Genomic DNA, 18,764 nt, shown 5'->3' on the forward strand with positions numbered 1-18,764 from the left:
TCATTCCAACTTTAATCCCACCCCATGAAACCTCCAGGGTTTAGGTGGTTATGATTTTGTTTGTAGGTATACCAAAGGTGGGTTTGGATGCACATGGCATTCAAATTCAAGTTTGGAATTATGTATATTTATGCAATAGGAAGTATTGCACTTTTTCTTTCATTTTCGTGTTCTCTCTGCTTTAGATGTGTATTTATGCCAAACAGTATACATGTGTCCTGTATTTGGAGTTCTTTTCTTGAGGAATGTGTAGAAAACTTTTACTGTAATGAGACTGACTTTAGTGGAACCCTGCAGCAGCCTTTTATCAGCTCCAAAATTTAGGCACAGGCACAGACTTTTCAGAGGGGCCCAGCTTCCATTCTTAGACCAGATTTTCATTAGACCAGTCACTACAATCTCTTGGAAATCTAAATTTTATACTGTCCCTCACTGGAAAGGGGATTCTTCTTAATATCTTAACTGAGGGTAGTTCAGCAGCTGAACAGTTCAGTACCCCAGGGTACTTCAGTGCAGAGAACCCAACATTATTGGACCTTTTGAAACTGGGCATTACTTGCTGCTGCCTCCTGTAGGAGAGCAGCCACAGGCAAAACATCCTTCCTCAGGGGCATTCCTGATGGGGAAAGTTGTCAACATCTGGTGAAGCTTCCACTGATAGTGTGTGAATTCCCAGCAGGAAGCAAATACTAACTGTAAGAAATATTACAGAAAGCTTTGTAGTGTTTCTCAATGGTGATTTAAAAAAAAAAGAAAATTATAATGGTCACATTTTTGGGGAGGGGGGAGGGAAGAAAGCTCCTTTAAGAATAAAAGACTGAAAGCTCCTTAATTCTAATGTAAGGAAATCCCCATGCTTCAGTTTGAAGAATATTTTTCTTGGGAATGAAAAGGGTGCTCCCGGGTATCAGGGGCCCGATGCAGGTTACTTTAGCACCAGGAGGCAGCTTTACAGTGCCTGACAGCAATCCCTGGTGCAAAGATGTGCCAGTGAGGTGTTCAGTGCTGATGCTTCCTAACACAGCCTGCTGCTCACGTGTGTCCTGCAGGTTCTGGGGCTACTGTCCATGTGATAGTGGAACCCTGCAGCAGCCTGAAGTAACGGCTTGTTCCAGGGTCCCGAAGAAAATTTGCTTGGAAAGGACAAAGGAACAAAATGCAGGAAGTCTAGTGATCACCCCTGAATAGACTACCTGGCCACTCCCAGACTGTTGAGGGCTGAGAGGGAGCAGGCAGTGGGGAAGGGTGTCACTGAAGGGAAAGAAAGGGATTCAGGTGGAAGTCACCATCAAAGAAACATTAAAGACTCTCTCACTGGGTTTAAGTGGAACTGTTGTACAGACTAAGTCCTGTGTGAAGGTAGAAGTGCCACGAGGGCGTCAAAGCTGCCCTGGGGGTCTGTGGAAAGCAGTTCTTTTTCTTAATTTTTCTCTGGATTCCTGTTATTTGTCCTGCAGGACAAAATATCCACATTGTAAGGGGTCATCTGTGACAGTGAAGGGGTTATTGGTCGTTGTTTGTTTGTGCTCAGCCAGTGATGCAGAGGGAATAGAAGGTCTGATATCTCTGCATCTGCTTTGCACCAGCACATCAGGTCTTGTGCAGCTCCCTCATTTTTCCGTTGGTAAGTTGAAAAATGGGATTGTGCCTTACATTTTGGAAATGCTCAGCAGTCTCGTTCTAGCTGGTGACTGGTCTCTGGTTTGGAAAAGCTAAGAGGACTTTCCTCTCAGTATTGCAGAGTGCATTTTGCCAAGCAGTTACATTCGTCAGTAGCTTGAAGGGCACAGCCAGATTTCTCTGCTGCATTAAAGGCAGTAAAGTCACCTGTCTCTAAGGGAAATATAGAGGAGCCTCACAAATGCTCTGACTTTTGTTTTGATTACCATGATTTTACTCTCCAGGGTCTGAAGGGGAACAGCAGTTGTGCTTCATCCAACAGCTGGTACTTACATGTGTGCCTGACATACCTGGGTAGGAAACTGGCACAGTCTTTAGTCCAGCTCTGCAGGAATTACAGTGGCCTTTTGTGTGGGAGGTTTCTTCCAGGCATACGTTTTAAAGCCCTGACTCTGCTGGAATGCCAGTACAACCAAGAGCCAGCCACAGACACTGAGAAGAATGCAGTACAGCTATTTTTACTGCTTCTAAGGTCCTCTGTTTCCTCTGTTGCAGCACCAAAAAAAAAAAAGGGGGGTGGGGGGGGCGTTGTTTCTCTTTAAAAGCAGTTGGGGAAGGGAGAACAGCCTTGTGTGGCAAGGAGACAGCATCCTCAGTCTTTAGGTGTCTGCAGCTGTGGCAGAAGCCGTCACATCCCAAATGATTAACGAGCAGGCAGGCTGGGTGTGAGGAGCGGAGCTCAAGGCCCGTTGCAGAGCTGGCCGTGGGGATCCCCCAGAGAGAGGTGGGCTGCTCCCATACGGCACACAGAGGACTGGGGGTGGCTTACAGAGCTGACTGCACAGAAGGCAGCTGCTCCCTGTGGCGCTGATGTTTTAATCGTTGGTGGCTTTGACAAGGACTTATCTCATGCCCCCATACTGCTTAGGTGAAGAAAGGACTCAAGAAACATAGCTTGACCCCTTGGCATTAGGTGCGTTTGGGGCTGGGGAGAGCAACTCTATTTAAAGAGGTGTCATGAGGGGAATGGAAAAATGAAAGAAGGAAATTCTCCAACTTCAGTTAAAAATAGAATACAATTCCTATTTTAAGCCCTTGCCAGATTCGTTTTGCTGGTTCGGGATCACTCCTGTAAAATGCAGGTGGCATTTCAACCAGAATGAAGGTGTTTCTAGAAGGGCACCCTGGTTTTCTGTGGCAGAGCAGCAGTATATGACCTCCTAAGCTGCACAAGAAACTGGCAGTGCTTGAGGCGTAAAGTGATTGTTCAGCTACGTAGTTTGTGCATCTGCTGGATCCCTGGTGTGCTGTGGAAAGGGAAGTTTGCACAGGATTTGGAGACAGCCAGAAGGCCAAGAAAAGCAGCACGCAGCAGGAGCAACAGAACCAAAATGCTTACAATAAAAGTCGTTCTGCCAAATAGGACTTCTGGTAAAATGCACACTCACCCATGAAGGCAATCCCCTCAGGTCATCTGACAATCCTTTTGGTTGAATAAACAGTACGAGGGAGAAAAAATTAGGCTGGGCGGGCTGCTTCTGGCCTACATTTGAAATTCAGACTCATTCATTCATGTAAACCCTCCATGGATTCTTGCAGTCCTGTGTCACCTCTGAGGTCCTGGCTTCTCTTTTAACATCAGACTCTTCTCCCAGAAGGAAGCTTGCTGCAAACTGGGTGTTCTGGTGTATCCTCAAGTCTAAAGGAGACCACCATGGGAGTGATCCCATTAAAGAGTTGATTGGAAGTGCTGACTTCCATTTGGAGTCCTGGTGAATATCCCCTCTTGTCATGGAAAAGCATGAGGAAGATCCATTACAGTTAGGATGAAAGAGAGGACCCAGCTACCTACTACACGTTTTCTTTCTCTCTCCAATGAACATTGCCTCATTTGAAAATATTAAGAACACTTTTAAGGGACAGTTGTTCGGCTTTTTTCCTCTTTTGCTTATTTCAGATATAAAGAACTGCTTCATATTTCCTTAATAAGAATGTATCAGAGCTTTCTGTATATTTTCTGTAAGTGAAGCTTTGCTTATTTGTTTGAAGGTGGAACTGACAAACTCAGGCCTTCAGTAGGTAGGCAGCAGCCTCCTCTCCTGTGGGCTTTACCTGACTGATCATTTGCAGATCATGAGCAAGATAAGGGATCAGAGAGACTCAAGAGAGCTCCAGGGATCTTGGCAAGCCTGGAGAGTGGTAAATTATACCCTGTGGAGACATCTCAGGTTTCTCAAACAGGTCACTGTTCCCATAGAAGGAAGAGAGACGACAGTAAATGAAGGAATCTCATCAAAAAAGTAGCTTTGCAAAATGCATGTTTAATGGGTTAGATGTAAACACTATCCCCACTTCCTGGCTGGCCACCAAATACATTCACATTGCCCACCATTCCAAACTAAATGTGTTACTCTCCTATAGGTTTGCTAGAACGTGCAAGGTGATTTTTTCTCACTTTCTTTCATCACTTCTCTTTCTTTTATTGCTTTTATAGCTACAGAGTCATGGTGTAGACTAAGCAGGCACTTCAAACACTTTCTTGAAATGGAAGTAAAACATTTTCTACAAGTTCCAAGTCCCCAGCCATCCTGAAGGGAACATGGAAAATGTGTGGAAAATTGCCAGGAAAATCACTCTTGCCTTAGGAAAAAAGGGATTAACAATTTGGAAATGTTTGCAAGAATAAGAATGCAAAACCAGAGGAGGACCAGTCAAAAAACGGGTTCTCACAGTCTCTAGGATTTCACAGAATGTGGCTGTTTTTATGTGGCCACTGTGGTAGCATAAGGAATGCACTCTAAAATAAAGAACAGGCTCCCAGTTTGGATGTGTAATGTCGCCCTTCTCTAAATACAGGAACACGTGGGTAGCAGAATAATGCCAAAGGACAGGACGAAACTGTGGATAACCCTCAAGTTGTCCACTTGGGATGGAGTAAGACTGTTACCAAGGAAGGGAAAAACTGTTTAATGGTTATGTAGATCTCTGCAGGGAAGAGAGATGGCCTCCTAAAATCACCACAATTCTTTACCAGCTGCTGATACTCAAAGTGCAAGGAAAGCATCTCTGTGCTACTTTCCTCACAAATAGGTTTGCATAAGCAAGGATTCAACACATGAACCTCACAGCACAGGCACTGTTTCCTCATATCTGAGGTTATTGCTGGGTTTCCTCAGCATGGCATCCACCTCAGCAAGATTTTGGTTGTTTTTTTGTCTGTTCTGTGTTTGTGTGGGAGGCAGTGTAAGCTTGGGGGAAAGGCTTTCTCCATTGGAAAAAAGGGAGCTAATTATGTCTCTTATAGAGGTAATTGGTTTTCCTTTCTGTAGAGAGAGGATGACGTGAACAGCATCCTTTGCCTCTTCATTCCAAAACTCTCTTGTGACCATAACGCTGAGTACTGGAAAGCTCCCTGATTCACAGGTTGTTTTTCACATATTCCAGACATTAGGGAACAAGGTTCAGCTGACTGATGAATGTGATCTCTTGAAGAAAACACTGAAAAGTCGGGGTGGGAGGGGGTTATATCTAGCCCAGCTGTCTAAATATTGCTGGTTTCAAATGTAGCCTGCCATCTTCTCAGCAAATTGTTTGTGAGCACTTTTCAATCTGCACATGTAAGTGTTTTTTTAAGTATTTGGCAAGTTCAAGGGAGTTTGAATTTGATTGTGAAAGCAGGATGCCTGTATATGTGCCAAAGCATCCCAAGGTGTACAGGCCTAAGGTGGTACGATTTAAGTGAACCCCAGTTTGCAAATTCCCAACTTTTCTTGGAAAGCATTCTCTGCCACTTTCAGGAATAACTGGAAGAAGCATGTCCCTCCAAGTCCATTGTCTTCAGAGAATTAAGCTAATTTGCTAAAAGTTGGAACTTTCCTGTTGCTTTAGCTATGTAATTTCTGAGTCATTAGCACTTTCTTTAGCAATGCGTTGTCACCTGATGTACCAAAGTGTTGCATCCTGTCTTTGCTCTTCATCAAAAGCCAAATAGCTGTGAATTCTGTGTTAGATGAGATACATAGGACATGTACAAAGGAATGGGAAGAGACTCAATTAATGGCACCTAAGTTGACTATTTTGAAGATGCACAACCACAGCTTCTTCAGAAATAATAAAAATACCACCTTTTCAAATTTAAAATGCCCTAAATTCACTGCTCTCCGTGATCTGTCTGCAATAATACTGTGTTGGTGGGTGCATCTGCACTGCAGTACAACACTTGTCATAACAATATTGGTTGTTTTGGAGTGGCACAGGTAATTCAAGACCATGCTGTAGAACTGATTGTCACTGTGTGGAAAAGAGGATCTGTTTTTGGGTAGGGATATATTTAGCTATGGCTTAGTATGGTGAAGCTGAAGAATTCTCCATTAGAACTCAGAATGGCTCTGAAATACTGCAGGATTACCTGCATTACTGCAAGTAATGTCTGAGGCACAGATTCATAAATAGGAAGGCAGGCCTCATATTACAAGACCCATCTCTAGAGATCTGCAACTTAAAGATGGAATTACTGGCTGGCTCTGGTCTCAATCAGAAGTAAGAATCCCACGAACTTTGAGATAAGGAGATAGGCCAATGCCAAGTACTTCTGAAAGTCTGACCTGACTGAATAATGTATTGGAAAACATAATGAAGATGTGAAAAATTATTGTATTCAGCGCCAGAGCATATGGTGGATATGGCCAGAGGTGTCTTAAAGTCCTCATTTCCTAAGTAAGTTCAGACAATGAGGAGAAGGAATGACTTAGCTTATCTCTGTCACTTGTTTTGAGATGCTCGAGAAACTATCTTTACAATGTTGTTTGTAAACCTTGCTTGCCAAGGGGCTTCTTGATCCTGATATTGATGTTGATTGTCTGCAAGATGTCATCAGTACCTCCAGCAATAAGAGACTGGTGTGTGATGAGAAGGATATGAGAAGAGCAGAGATAAAATAACTGAGAAACAAAATGTTCCTTCGTTGCTGTCTTTGATCTCTTAACTCCCAGCTGTGAGAGATCCTGGTTGCTGATGGCAGCAATGGACTAATTTTCTACAGCTTCTGTTGCTTGTACAAAACAGAGGAAGGTGTTCTCTTCACTGAGGGGAGTACAAGTCTTGCTGTAATGTCTTCTGTTGCAGGCTGAACCTGAGGAGAGGCAGGGAGTGAGCACAGGCATCCTCAAGACTGAGGCAAAACAGGCAATTTTGTTTCCTCCTCTCTTATCTCTTTCTGCCTTTTGCTTTGTGCTTCAATTCCTGCCTTATTAGTCATTCTTTTGAAGATTAAACCCCAATGGAAAACTCCCAAACAGTGCTGCTGTGTTGGCTGTATCCCTGATATGCTGGAAGAAGTGACAGGCGGCACAGACAAAGTTGTTGTGTCGGGGTTAGCATCATCTTGAAAGCTTGTGCCTTTTCTCCAAACTGAGGTGCAGTAGGTGGGGGAGGGGAAAGTTTTATGATGGCCATTTAACTGTCCACCAGTAGTTTAGTCCTGACCTGGAGCTGAGGCTGAGGCCACTAATTCTGTTGTGTGAGTCACCAGAACTGAAAGAACAGGCTTTGAGCTCATCTGCTGTTGGCTACATCCACACAGATAGCTCACAGATAAAGATGTTAAGAGGTTACTGCTGATTTCCCATTCTGTTCAGCTCTGTTTTGCAAGATATGAAAAAATATGCTTGTGGTTGAGGTGGGTCTCCATGAAAAAGTTAAAATCCCACATCCAGATCAGTGGGCAGGGATGGCTGGAACAGAAGCACTGGTTCGTGACATTACAGAGATATGGTCACATGAGACACACTGGAGGCAGAATTATGGACAGAGCAGACTGATTTCTTATCACAGATAAGAATAAGTAAATCTTGGGATCAGCACCCCTAAGATGGAATGGACACGTTAGTACTAACGTAGAGCTGGTGCACGTGAGGTGGGAGCTGCTATTTATGCTGCAGGGTGATAAAGCCATTGGCGACCTGCTGGGGCAGAAGAACTGGGCTGGAGGGTTGCTTGGCCTCCCTGAATAGCCAGCCGCTGGCTCCACAGTTTGGCAGGAAGTCAGCTGTTGATGCCTCTGCCTGCAGCTGCCAGGCCTCCCCTCAAGGCTCCCTCTTTACTGCAAAGCAAAGTGCAAACATGAACTCTGTGAATATATGTTGCCCTTGGCCTTTTCACAGTTCCTGGAGGAAATCCATGCTGCTGTTTGTTTGGGATAGTGTCCCTCTGGGAGGTGCAATTGTGGTTCAACACCGTATTTTGGAAACAAAGGGGTGAGCTGTGGATTAGTTCAGACTCTGCTTCTGTCACTGCCAGTTGTAAGGGACAACTGGACTGGAGAATCCCTTCTAGACATCAGCCATTAGTATTTCACTAAGTTTATTAATTAAGTTTATTAATTCAGCTGAAACGAGATCCTAATAGACAAATACGAATATCTATCTAAAGAGTTAAGGGGCAACCAAAAGTGAATGTCAGGAGAATATAGCAGAGTAACAAAAATCATATCTGTTTTCCGCTCTTTGAAATCAGTGATGTTGTTAACCCTGTTGTGGAGAAGGGCAAGGCGAGAATGGAGTCTGGAATTCTGCCTCCAATCTCTGCAGAGCTCCAGCTGCTCTGCCCTCTCCTGGAGCATTCGTTACCTGCCTTATTTCTTCTAAGGGAACCAGAGATGGCCATTAAGGAAATATGTAGAGAAGGGAATAGCAGCAATCTCATTGATTGCTTCTGGTAGAGTATTACAGAAAATGTAAAGGACATTTGTGTAAGACAATGCCAAAGAGCTAAACCAGGCCAATGTGACTAATGGAGAAAAAGAGAAAGACTGAGAAAGAGGTTAGCTGAGACACATTGGAAATGGTAGAGAAGTCATTCTTTGAAGCTTTTCCAGAACTGTGCTTTTAAATTTCTCTTCCTATTGATGGTGGACTCCCTCAAGGATCCAGTCCATGGTACAGTCAGCATCCCTTCACTGTCCCAGTCCCATTCCTAGATGCTCTTGGGAACCCCTCTGCCTTATCATATCCTCAACCAATGCTCTCAGAAGCTCCACACTATATTTTTGGCAGAACATTTTGCTGTGCTGTGCTATACTGACTCTTTTGTGCTCGCCCATATTTCCTTAATGGGATTCAGCATCTTCTGCATTCTCCACATACTCTTTGGCTTCAGCATTCCAGTGTTATGTTTGGTATTGCCCATATTAAATCTGTGATGTCTTAAATAATACAAGAAGTTCTGCACCTGTATTATTTGAAGCTGAACTCTCCATACTCCTTAATTTTACAGCTTATTTCTCTCCGTAGAGTGGCTGTTTTTCTGTAGCTTAGCATAGCAGCCCACAAGGCATTAATTGTTCAGAACTGCACCTTCTCTCTTCAGAAGGAAGAAAACTGCTTATGAATTGCACTCTTTTCCTGCACAGGGCTGTATATACCCCTGAAACGAGCCCAGCACAAATTTGTATACAGGCTGCCCAGGGAAGTGATCGCAGCAGCACTTCAGAGTTCAAGAAGCATTTGGACAAAGTACACTCTTGAAGGACATGGTGTGACTCTTGGGGTGTCCTGTGCAGGGCCAGGAGTTGGACTTAATGACCTTTGGGGGACCCTTCTAACTCAGGTTGTTCTGTAATGCTTTGATTCTGTGCCTTGCTAGGGGAGACTGGACTTAGAGCCCTACATTTGGGGTGAGCACTGTAGATGTGGCGTGGAAGGAGGGCTGTGCACACCGCAGGGACTGAGTGTGCTGCTTTGGAGCAGTGGTCACCAGTGTTCACACAGACTTGGCTGCATGGGGGTGGTGGGTTTCTCATAAATGGCAGGCTGGTGCACATGAGTTATAGAAAGAGCTGTGTACATTAACATTAAAAGCCAGGATAAGGAGTGAAAAAGAAAAGCAAGTCAAAGATCAGGTTATTTGTCTTGTAGAGTGGCTGCAGGCTTGTGTCCTGTGTCCTGCACTACTCGACAGTGGCAGCCAGGATGTGGCACTCACTGAAGGTGACAGGAGGCACAGGGAGGCTATTTGCCTTCCAGTGAAAGGGGCCTATTCTGCTGACTGCTGGCACAGACTTGTGTGTCAGTCACTGGTTAGCTGTGTACCACCGGGCAGCAGATCATCTCAAGTGCTGAATGAATAAATCCACTCCTTGTCAGCTCCCATCAGTGTCTCTCATGAAGCCTTGATGCTTCTTAATGCAGCATACGCTGCAGATAAGTCAAAGTGCCATATTTACTCAGGAGCTGATGGCAGAGCCCTGAGGAACACAGCAGGTGTTAACTACGGAGTTAAACCGTGACGTTCCTGGGTAGGATTTTCCATGGCTGGATAACCTACAGGATCTGTCCCTTCAAGACCTTGGAATCTAAGTGTCAGGCCAGGCCATGAATCCTGTTGTGGAGGTGCACTGGCAACAGCAGAAAGGATTTCCAAGACAATAAACACAGTATCTGTCCACTCAGCTTCATACTCTCAGACTTCATGCTAAATTTTGAAATTCAGTGGAGCTTTAAGAGTTGCCGTTTTGAAGGGACTATGGAAAAAGACAAGCAGAAACTGACATTTTGGTATAATACTAGTTTGTGGAAAGTAAATTGCCCTCCGAAAGCTTCATGGTATAGAAGTCTGTGCACGCAAATTTTAAAATCAAATGTGCATCTCACTTGCTTCTCACACATACCTATTTTCATTTTCATTTATGGGAAAATAGCTTTGAAAAGCACACATGCAAACAAAAATTGTGGTGGAATGAGGCAAACAAAAATTGTGGTGGAATGAGCCCATAATAGGCTCCTCAATAAAATGAGGAATTACTCAGCTTTCCAGTAGTTTTGTCTGTTTGTTGTAAGTATTTTGTAAAGCATTGTCTAGCTGCCTGATTCTATGGAGATCTAAGTCTAGTTTCCCCCCTTACTTGTCTACTTTTTGTAAAATCTTCTTGCAATTGCTAGTACTAGAAAACCTGAATTTGTGTTAAAACATTTAATTAGTCAAAATTGTGTAATAGAAGATTTCTTCCAGACACCACTTAATGATCATCAGAAGGTCTGATTCAAATCCCACTTAAGTCAATTGATGTCTTTTGTTGAGTTCAATACATTTTGAATCTGGCTCAGTATATTCAGAAATGTGAGGTTAATGGCTATGATAGCAGCAAGAAGTACTCCCCACAGATGCACAACTTTCATGGTTCTCCATTTGCATTCATAATAGACTACCAAATAAGTTTTGCATAAAGGTAATGAACGGTCATTTTATGCAAAAAAATCAGCCAAATTCAGAGCTGCAGAAGAAGATACTTTAATGTTTAATCATTTAAACTCTGATATTTTTTCCATTTCAACTCTTATTTATGCTCCCATAGAAATCGTGGCTGCAGCTGATATAATGCATTAGATGTTTTGGTATTGCTTAGATCTGGTAATGGCTTAATCTGTTTGGAGGAATGATGTCCCATCACAGCAGTGATGACCCTACAGGGTATAATGGGTCTGCAGTTACTTGTTGTATAAAGCCATTTCTGCTTTAATGCTGTTCTCTTCTGACTCCAGGAGTAGTCTGTTTCTGTCAGTATGGTCAAGAGTGAACAGGTGACCTGGACAGTCTTCACCAAAGCCAGGCATTTTTCACCATTTTTAATTTTCAGTCCCACATAACATGAAAGCATAAGTACTAAATTAATAAAACTCGAGGTATTTTGCTGTGATATTTCTGCTATGGCAGACTTTTCGGAGAACCTCATATTAGTTTCTTCCTATGAGATGCCTTTGGTTTTGCCACTTCAACTCAGTGAAATACCTGAGTGATTTACTCTGCTTTCTGTGCCCTCATCATGGAAATGCAAATTACTGCACAGCAGACCAGACATTGGAGAAAGTAGGTGCTCTCGTACAAGGTTTTCAGCCTGAGTTGTAGCCTGAGGAACTGGATAAGCAGCCAAATCATTGCATCCTTTGAAGTTCAGTCTGAGTGTAGAGAATTCTGAATTCAGAAAAGGTCATGTCCTGGATGAGTTTCTCATAACTGAGAGACAGCCATGAGTTCTGAAAAGTATTTCATTAGTTACCTCAAAGTATGGTCAGCATTAGAGAGAGCTTGATTTTCACAAGAAAACCTACCATGCTTTCCCTTCCTGCACCATTTTGCTCTCTGAGTAGGGAAAACAGCGTGACATGTTTGCATCCTGCAGGGCTTTGCTGCCCTTTGCTGCAGGGCTTTGCTTCAGCATGCCCCATTTCTGCAGCTCTGGAATTCCTTCTCAAGCCACCGTTTTGAGCCATATGGAGCTACTGATGCTGATGGAGAAAGAGAGGGCTTTTTGGTGTGCTGCTGGTGAGCTTCAAAGCTTCCAAAGAGAAATATCATCTGCTGTCCCCCAGCTTTTTGCATGTAGGTGTACTTGGAGAAACTGCTAGCATTGGTTGTTGCACTGTGCTTGCACAGGTTTGGTAGATAAAATACAGCCTGGTAATATGAGACAGCTATGAGCCTCATTTTTCAAGGAGGAGATGAGTGACCCAATAGTTACTGGAAGAGAAAAGGAAACTGCTTCACTGAGACAGGCTCCCTTGGCCTCCCTATCAGGCTCCCTTGACCTGCCCCCCTTGCCTTTTAAGTGAATTAACACCCTGTGTGCCTGACTCAAAAGGTGAGAGAGCAGAGTACTTTGTTGCCGATGTAAATTTGCTGACAAGATGGGCTTAAACCTGAGAGATATGATTTCTTCTCGGGGAAAATGGCAGTGAAGTAGAGATGGAAGAGAGGGATGAAAAGTATTGCATGATTCCTCCAAGGGTCAAGTTGCCCCCATGTTGCACTTTGTCATTAGCTGAATCACTGGAGCATCCTGTCAAATCGATGTCCTGCACAGATTTTTAGAACTTCTAATTAGCACCTGCATGGCACCTGCACAGCTACACATTACCAGTGCATCTCCTTTTGCCCTGCACAGCCTTTCCCAGCTGTTTCTCCCAGTTTAAAGACACAATCAGTAGCCCACCATGGCATGAGGCAACCCTGGCTTTAGTTGGGACCCTGTGATATGGTCCAGCATTCATGCAGCTGGAAAGTTTTGCTTTATTCCTTTCTCTTTTAACCATTAGGCAAATGTTTCTCCATGTTTCCTGTTCATCACAGGCTCTGAGCCTCCCTAGACAGGCTATTCTGAGCTTGCCCTGCTTTCTGATAATTGCATGTGCATTAAAGCAAACACCCCCGCAGGGTTTCTCCTCTCCCCTGTCCTTGCCAGCTCAGAGCTGGACAGCATTCCATGGCTTGCAAACACAGGGCTGCACAAAAAAGTCATGCCAGGGGCTGGCAAAGCTCTGGGGAAGAAGGCAAAGCTGCATGCTATTTCTCACCTCTCTTATTTTCCCAATGAGTCCAGATACCTCTCCTTTCCTAGTGACATGATGGGTGCTAGGTCCTCCTGAGGCGTGCATCTGTGACGTCGCTATTGAGATCTACAGTCTGTGTCCAACCCGTATCCCTGTGTAGGGATATAGAAAATTGATGGGATCCAGGGAAGTCACCCATCAGTACTGACTGCAGTAGTAATTCTGAGAAGGTAGTCTGTTGCATATTTCTGTGAACTCTTGTTTTGCTTTGAAAGGAAAAAGAGGCATGACATTGCTGTAAGATTTTTTTGAGGATGAGCTTTATCAGACTGCTGTTCAGAGAACTGGGAATCTCTAGATCCTAAAGTAATACAACCACTCGTGTCTTGTGCCCCTACATGGGGCAAAGTCCTGGACTATGAGAAATACAGTAATGACATTTTTTCTTCATAAATGCCATTTCACTGAAGGGCATTACTTCAAATCTTACTTGAGATGAGTAGATCAGTTTTGTCCTTGGTTTACAGATAGAAAAGGTAGCAGACTGTGGAAAGCTGACTGGTGCAGACAACACACCACTGAACTGAACACACTGCAGTCAAATGCTGCCAGGCATATCAAGACAGATGCTCTCTACATACCTGGCTTGAAACTGAGACCTCCAAAACTGTAGGAGGTCTCTTAGGATTTAGTTCCCAGGAAGTTAAAAATATGCATAGAACCTTCTACATTCACACATTTAGGAGGAAAGAAAAGCAATTTGGGTTATTTCTTTTCCTAGAGTAAATCTGTAGGTCATAAGTAGACATTGCCTTTCTATTCTGATTGTCTGTTACCAAACACAGGCCACACAGTGCTGTAGCTGAATTCCCTCCTCCAAGTGGTAGTTGTAAGTCACTGCCTCTTCTCATGCTTTAGGACAGTAACCAAGCAGGACCCTGACTGAATGCTGCCATCCATCACTCCCTTGATCTGAACTTAGAATGCCACTGAGCCAACCCAGAGGTTTCTCTGAAGTGAGTCACCAATGCAGTTACACAGCCCATCTACAGGGAGTTCGTTTTGACAGGCAGGATATCCCCAGGAGGAAGACTGGGGTTGGATTACCCTTGTCATAGCTAGTGCACTGGTCACATTCCCTATGAAATACCTGTTCTTCCCCATCCAAAAGGAACTTCCTTGGAGTTGCAGTTTCTGAGCAGCTGCAGTACATGTTGCTGATGGTGAATCTCAGTGCTGTTGGGAGAGTGTTGTGAGAGTGGGTGCTTCTTCTGTTTTGTTTTTCCTCATCTTTTAAGCAAATCTAGCTTTTATCAATTATAGGGCTGAACAAGCCCTCTGCAAGTATCAGTGCATATCTTGTAAGAGAAAAGAGTAACAGGTCTTTTGGAAGAGGAGGCAAAAATGGAATAAACTAGCTACCCCCTGGGTCTGTGGTGAAATAGCTGAACAGTTGAAATCTACCCAGCTTTTATTTCTTGTTTGTACAAGTAGCTTCCATCAGGGTGCTGGTCATGAGTAAGTTAACACCCACAGAGCTGTCACCATCAGACACTGTGTATCACTGAATTCCTAGCAGTTCTGGCGGTGCTGAACTGTGTACATACGTGTTTAAATGCATTCCCCACTTCTCTGAAGGAGCTATTTTCAGAGATCCCAAGTGTGGAAGTGGAATCTCTGATGACTTTTGACTCTGCAGAGAGGAATAAGTGTCTTTGAAGGACTGAGATTGGCACATGTACAAATATACTTTCTTCCATCCTGGAATGTGAGGAAGGCTAAGGATGATGATGTAGTGCAGAAGTTGCTTTTGCTGTTTTTATGTGGTGCTGTAGAGGAAGAGAGGTCTGTGGTAACCAACATGCTGGGAAATCCTCCTCCGCACAGAGCTGCAAACTACCACTTTCTAATTTCCTGCAGGGTATCTTACTGGCATTCAGGTAAAGTTATCTGTGTTCAGGCTTAGCAGAGGATGTTCTCTCAGGAAGTTAAAGGACATCAAGAACTAAAGCTGTACTGGGGCAAATTCCTAATTACTCATCTGATCCCTGCAGGGGGGACATTAAGGGATGGTTTTGTAGTTTGTTCATGGTTTGTTTGTCAGCATAGCAGCTCCGGGACAATCAGTTATTTAAAGGACTGGAAAAAATCCTACCTGGTTGTCCTTGTTTGCTTCTTTAGGTCTTTTTCCTGCCTGTGTGTATTCCTTGAAATTTGGCATGCCCCACTGTGCAATGCTTAGACTGCATCTTGTTGGAGAGTTTATTTCACACACCCAAAGTCTCCACAGTGCTACATTAACTCCCTTCAACTTAGCCTCGGTCAAATCAGAGCAGATACAGTGTGGTTTCAAGCTGCAGAGCAATTCTGCTAACAAGTGAGGAATTGCACTGACTTCATTCCTAATGAATACCCTTAGTGGTCATGATAGGAATTTTGGGTGCGAACGGGGCTTGCACTAATTACAGGGACTTAGTCACAACTTGTTAACTCAGCATTGAAAACATGCTCTTGGAAGCAGCCACACTTGGGCAGACTGGGAACTGAGGGAAAGCACAGTCTTGCGCTTAAGGCTCTGAACACTCCATCTCCAGTAATCTGGTTTAATTTCTTGTTGTGCCTTGTACTTCTTATGTCACTTCTTATATTTCCTTTCCTTTCTGCGCCTCAGTTCTGGAGCTATAAAATCACACTGCTGTTTATCTTCTCCCCCACATGCATGGCAAGTTCTTCAGGATGGGGATTTTCTAACATTAATTGAGTATGCAGTTCATAGAGCAGCCACACCTGTGGCTATGGGAGGTCAGGAAAGCTCTACCTGACATCTAGGAGTTTCGGTATTTGAGAATATGTCATTGGCTTTGGATCGTGAGGCAGGAACAGCCTTGAATGCTCATGTAGCTCCCACAGATAATTTTCTTTGGTAGATTTGGGAGTTTTCTTTCAACCTTGAAATTTTGCTGGTTTTCGTTTCTGCAGGGCAGGGAGTGCTGAAGCTGAATAAATTGAATTTTTCTTAAATTATGTAAGCGCTAAATAAGATACATTGTTACAATTTTCCGTATCCTGTGTATATGAAGAGGAGTGGAAAATGGATAAATGGGAAGAAAATATGTGACAATACCTAATGTATTCTAAGACCCAGCTTCTAATCATCTCTGTTTCTTTTTGTTTCTTCCAGGTGGAGCGGGAAATAGCCATCCTGAAGTTGATAGAACATCCCCACGTTTTAAAGCTGCATGATGTTTACGAAAATAAAAAATATTTGTAGGTATTACTGGCTTTTGCCAGAGGGAAGGGAAGGGAAGGGAAGGGAAGGGAAGGGAAGGGAAGGGAAGGGAAGGGAAGGGAAGGGAAGGGAAGGGAAGGGAAGGGAAGGGAAGGGAAGGGAAGGGAAGGGAAGGGAAGGGAAGGGAAGGGAAGGGAAGGGAAGGGAAGGGAAGGGAAGGGAAGGGAAGGGAAGGGAAGGGAAGGGAAGGGAAGGGAAGGGAAGGGAAGGGAAGGGAAGGAGGGAAGAAGGGAGGGATGGAGATCAGGGTTTTGGAACTTGGTAAAGTTTTGGAAAGAATGGAACCATGTGTGTTTTTACCTTCTGCTGATGTCTCTGTGATATTTGGTATTTGGATGAGGAATGAACACTCATTATTTCCCTGGCTTTTCTAATGTTCTTTTCTGTACTTTCATAGAATCATTAAGGTTGGAAAATTTGTTGTATTCACCACTAAATCATGCCCCCAAGTGCCACATCCACATGTTTTTAGAACACTTCAGGAATGATGATTCCACCACCTCCCTGGACAGCCTGTTTCAATGTCTGACCACTCTTTCAGTGAAATTGTTCCTAATATCCAATTCAAGCCTTCCCTGGTGCAATTTAAGGCCATTTCCTCTCATCCTGTCACTTTTTAACTGAGACAGGAAACTGACCCCCTGGCTACAGACCTGGCTACATCCTCCTTTCAGTAAGTTGTGGAGAGTGGTAGGATCCCCATTGAACCTGCTTTTCTCCAGGCCAGACATACCAACTCCTTCAGCCACTCATCACAAGACTTGCACCCTAGACCCTTCATTGTCCTTCCCTGAACATTCTCCAGCACCTCGGTATTTTTCTTGGAGTGAGCCCTTACTTATAAGAAATTGATATGCTGTTTCTTTTCCTACTTAAAATAAAAGAAGGAGGACAAACCAATGTTTTCTCTAAAATAGCAAGAGAGAAGGAAGGTTTGTGCCTGTAAAATCTGGAACCACTTTGAATCAAAGCTGTAAGAGACTCAGAGTGGATAATATGGATAACCTCCTTTGTCTAACTGTTTTCACTGAAACTCTCAACTCTCACTGAAAGTGTTTTAAATCTGTCCCATCAGCAACAGATTTTTGTTTTAAGGGCCACTGTAATCCCCTGGTGGTTCTGCAGCGACAGTTACGTAGCAAAGCTTTTAAGATTTTTTTTTTTTCCTCCAGATCATTGCCAGTGCCAGGTAGGGCAGAAAGGGATGTTGACCACAGACAATCACTTTAGCTTGATTTAGGGCACTAAATACGTTGTATCTGTTGTCAAACAAACAGGCCACATTAATCTTAGCACAACAGGCAAAAAAATCAATGTTCTCCAAATAGAAATGGGTGACCCAGTAGGGAACTCTGCTATTTCCAGCTTTTTAACTGGTTATTACAGGTAAAAGAGAGTGGTTAAAAAAGATTACAGTTTTTAAAAGCCACCATCCACTGGTGACCTCTTTTTAGTGTCTCAACCCAAGAAGGGAATGACTGTTTATCCAGAGAAAGTGCGTTGAATGGAGGTAACAGTCCCTCATGGGCTATTCATCCAGTCTTGTTATTGGAGCAATGAATTCCTATTCTGAGAAGCTAGGCCTCTCTGCCTAAGGGCTAGCTTACTAGAGCAGGCAATAACTTCCTTTGGATTCCCTCTCCTCCTTTGGGGCAGAGCCTGCCATCCATGGTGGAATGCAGTTGCCAGAAAGAGCTCGTGCAGGCACTGGGTGGAAGCTGGCTCAGATGTTTTCAGAGCTGCATGCTGAATGCTCTGTCCTCAGTGGCATAAATGGTCATGGCTCCATGAAGCCCTTTTAGCTGCAGATGAGGACAGAGGCCCAGACCTAACACAGCCTCTCTGTGTGCAGACAGGCAGCAAAGGGAAATCAGGCTTTACAGGGAGTACGTTCTCCTTTGATCCTGAAAAAGAGAGGCAGAGGACATTTTCTCTGGGGGATGAGACCCCTTTTTGATTAAAAGAGAGGGAACGTTCTTCCTAATGTTGGTTTCTGCATTGTGTAACCCTAGGTACACGCACACAAGTATACAACTCTTGCATGAACACAGCAAACAGCTGATGGTGGCAGTGATGACAATGTATAAATACATGCAGCAGAAAGGCCACAAGGGGATGGGCTGTAGAGGTGCTGAAGCTTTCTTCTTGCTCTGAATGCCTGAGTAGCCAGAAGCTGAGCTTTCCTTCTTTGCTCCATAGGACTTGGGAGCTGTTTTGCTCCCTGTGAAAAATAACTGGTGCTCAGAGCTGTGGTAATGGTGTTACATTATTATTTGAAAAAAAAAATACTGCATTTATTGGCAGGAAAACATTTTCATTATGAAAATCACCTTGAAAAGGAAAGCATGCCATATCTTTAAGCTATGTCTGGATAACCCGCTTCTAAAAAACATTGGGCTCCAAAGCATGCTCTGCCCATGACCATTTAGCCTTTAACAATCACTATGTCTGCTTTGTGCTGTAGCTCCTCTGCCTTTAAGATTAAGCTGTCTGCACCCCCCTGCAAAGGCACCGAATCCCTCTGCTGAAAGACA

General features: G+C 43.8%; 1 protein-coding gene across 1 annotated transcript in view; it reads left to right on the forward strand.

Annotated features, from left to right (window-relative positions):
- BRSK2 (BR serine/threonine kinase 2) overlaps positions 1-18,764 on the forward strand; it is a 311,906-nt gene that overhangs the window by 188,577 nt on the left and 104,565 nt on the right. Inside the window, exon 4 of the mRNA XM_040066118.2 lies at positions 16,123-16,208. Coding sequence (XP_039922052.1) covers positions 16,123-16,208 — 86 coding nt within the window. The remainder of the gene's footprint in view (positions 1-16,122; positions 16,209-18,764) is intronic.

This window comes from Hirundo rustica, chromosome 6 (assembly GCF_015227805.2).
Source record: "Hirundo rustica isolate bHirRus1 chromosome 6, bHirRus1.pri.v3, whole genome shotgun sequence".
In the NCBI taxonomy this organism is placed as follows: Eukaryota; Metazoa; Chordata; class Aves; order Passeriformes; family Hirundinidae; genus Hirundo; species Hirundo rustica.